Consider the following 2,902-nt stretch of genomic DNA (forward strand, 5'->3'; position numbering starts at 1 on the left):
GCTCTTCCTCGTCAGAAATGAAACTGGCCGGGGGCTGGGCCGGGAGCAGGCGCCCCTCCTGTAAGGACACGCGGTCATCAGGTGGCCCGCAGGCCCTGGTCCAGGCTACAGGGCTGCACTGCCCGGTCCCGGGTCCCTGGTCACAGGGAGCCGCTGAGCACGCCGCCCCAAGGAACACGAGGTTAGGAAGGCGGAAGACACTTCCCGCCAGCCGAACGACACACTCAAGTGGCTGCCTATCGGCCCTACGGGATCAGGTGAGGCACTTCCCTTTCCTGATGGACACACGGTCACCACGTGTGGCCACACCCCCTCTTCCCACGGTGCTGGGGACGGAAGGCCCGCCCCAGCCCCCCAGGGGCGCCTCTTCAATTACAGCGGGCACAGAGCAAGTGAATCACGCCCCCTCAAGTGAAGCACGGGAGAGCAGGTCCCGAGGGATTAAGGTAAGCAAGAGGGTGGGGGAGGGGGAGGGTCTCTGTGCCTGACAACTCCCAGTCCCCCCACCACCCGCAACAGGGCCCGCGGCCACTTACTGAACTGCGGGGGCGCGCCGTAGCCCTGGGGGAAGCCCTGGGGAGGGGGGAATCCTCCAGGAGGGGTGGACACGATGTAAGAGGTGAAGGGCGGGGGCGGCGGGGGGGCTCCTCTTCCCGCGGGGGGCGGTCCGTAGCCACCTGGAACACAGCGAGCAGGCTGAGGGTGGGCAGAAGCCCCCAGCCCCATCCACCAGTTTCACACCCTGTTCTCTCCATCTCCTCCCAACAAGGACTCACCGATCGCCTGTCCTGCTGGCACCCACATCCCTGCGGGGAAAACAGAGGGGGGTGGGTGCTGCGTCAGCGCCATGGCGTGGACTGGGGACCCCCGCCCCCCGCGGGAGCTGGTGTCCTGACGCATCACGGGTGCAGGGGAGGTGTCAGAGGGGAGCCTTCCTTGGGTCACATGGCCCCAGCCCTTCCAAGCAGCCCCTCGGTCGGGAGGGCGGGGACGCCCACAGAGCAGGGACTCAGTTGCATGTGTGGGACTCAGGCTGGGAGGCAGGAAGCCAGGGTGGCCTCCGGCCAAGCGCTGGTTCTTCCCCTGCTTGTGGGTGTGAGGGCATCTGGTCTCACTAGATGGTCCCCTACAGCCGTGGCTTGTTTTGCAATAAAAACCATTCTAAAAGCCAGCCCTGGAAGAGACCAGGAATAAAGCCTGGAGCCATGCAGAAACGGGTCTATGAGCTTGGGGGCGCCCGGTGCCCTTCCCTGGACAGTGTTCCTTCTCTGGGTTTCTAAAGGGAATGGAGACTCCTGGATCCTGGCTCGGGGCCCCTGGCCACCCCAAGCCTCCCCTGCAAAGCTGTCCGTAAAAGCTCTGCCAGCCCCACACGGAGGGCCCACAGCCCAGGGAGCTGGAATAGACCCAAAGGGCTCAAGAGGCAGGACTCCATGCTTCCTCCCCGCTGGGTGGAAACCCCGCTCTCCCCAGAGCCTCTGACCAGAGGCTGCGAGACAGTCAGGCCACGTCCATCTCCCACTTCGGCCTCGTGGCATCTGCCCTTGAGGACACATCTCCGACCTCCGCCGGAGGCACCAGCCCAGCACTCCCAGCGCCCGTGGGCCGCAGACGGGACAGACCCACCCAGCCCTGGACAGGGAGGGGCCCTGGCACAGGTTCCCGCCCCCACAGCCGGCACGTGTGCCAGTGGGCGCGTCCCAGCTGTGGATGGGCCCGTCGGGAGGGGCGCCAGCCTTACCTTGCGGGCCATACCCCTGCTGCCACGTGGGCGGGGGCTGACCTGCCCAGCCGTTGGCGGCACTGGGCACGACCCGGCTGCCCCACTGGCTGGCCCCCGGCTGGCCTGGCGCTTGGCTTTTGCTGTCCCGTGGCTCGGCCCGTTTAACTTCCACCTAGACAAATAGAGCTCTGGTTTAGGGAGATGCTGAGGGTCTCAGACCCCCTTCCCTTCAGACACACCCTCAGATAACTTACAACTACACTTAGCATCTTATTATGACTTAAAACTAAATACTTAACTATAAACCTTATTTAGGCCAGTAACTTTTTTTCTTAAAAAAGTTTTTAAAATTCTTTTGTCTAAAAAATGTTTCTCAGGTACAACAGATCCAACTGTAAGTCACATGAAGCCCCATCCACTGCAGAGCAGGGCTGAGGGCAGCGAGGTCTGTGCTTGACAGGGGCCTTTCAATCAAGTTAAGGGGCAGTGTCAACCCGGGGTCACGCAGATCAGGCTCGGGCCAACCATCGCGGCCCTCCTCTCAGCCCCCACCCCACCCCCACCCCCCCGGCCGGCCGTGCAGGCCCTCTCCAAAGCCCCCGCCCTGCCTGCGCCCTTCAGCTCATACCTGAGAAACACAGTTGGTTTACTTAGGTTTTTTATTTAAAATGTCTAATGGAAGATAAAGACTTACCTTCCCCAGGCTAACGCTTAAAGAATCTCAATTAACTCAAAATAATGTCAGAGGGAATGGATGTGATAAGAGAGTCTTACATTACATCTAACAAAAAGAGTAAACAAACATGCAATAAAATGGACATTTGAATCAGTAAGCAATCTTCATACTGTGTTAGGTCAGCAGCCCAGGACCCTTCGGCTTTTGGGCGTGCCAGGAGCCACAGCATGTGGAGGGTGGGACAAGGGGACCGAGGTACCCATCCCACCAGGCCTAGCCCCGCCTACACAGCCTTTCCAGTGTGGGCCGACTGACAGCAAAGACCCCCGATTCCAGGGCTGCGTTAGCATTCTAGAATCCCCAGTTATTCTTGTTTGTAGGATAAATTTTAGCAAGGAGAAAGAGACAATGAATTCACTTGGAGTCGTCCTTGGGGTCTCACAGCCTGGTGCGCCAAGCATCCTGTATTCAGAATCCCATCAATTCTGCCTAAAGGCATTCCT

General features: G+C 60.2%; 1 protein-coding gene across 2 annotated transcripts in view; it reads right to left on the reverse strand.

Moving 5' to 3' along the window:
• The window catches only part of DAZAP1 (DAZ associated protein 1), a 20,509-nt gene that overhangs the window by 2,285 nt on the left and 15,322 nt on the right, over positions 1–2,902 (reverse strand). For both annotated transcript variants that reach the window (XM_007460385.1, XM_007460386.1), the window contains exons 8-10: positions 1,742–1,895; positions 777–806; positions 537–677 (exon numbers count right to left, since the gene is read on the reverse strand). In XM_007460385.1, coding sequence (XP_007460447.1) covers positions 537–677; positions 777–806; positions 1,742–1,895 — 325 coding nt within the window. The remainder of the gene's footprint in view (positions 1–536; positions 678–776; positions 807–1,741; positions 1,896–2,902) is intronic.

The sequence above is a fragment of the Lipotes vexillifer genome, unplaced genomic scaffold (genome assembly GCF_000442215.2).
Source record: "Lipotes vexillifer unplaced genomic scaffold, Lipotes_vexillifer_v1.1 scaffold225, whole genome shotgun sequence".
Classification (NCBI taxonomy): Eukaryota; Metazoa; Chordata; class Mammalia; order Artiodactyla; family Lipotidae; genus Lipotes; species Lipotes vexillifer.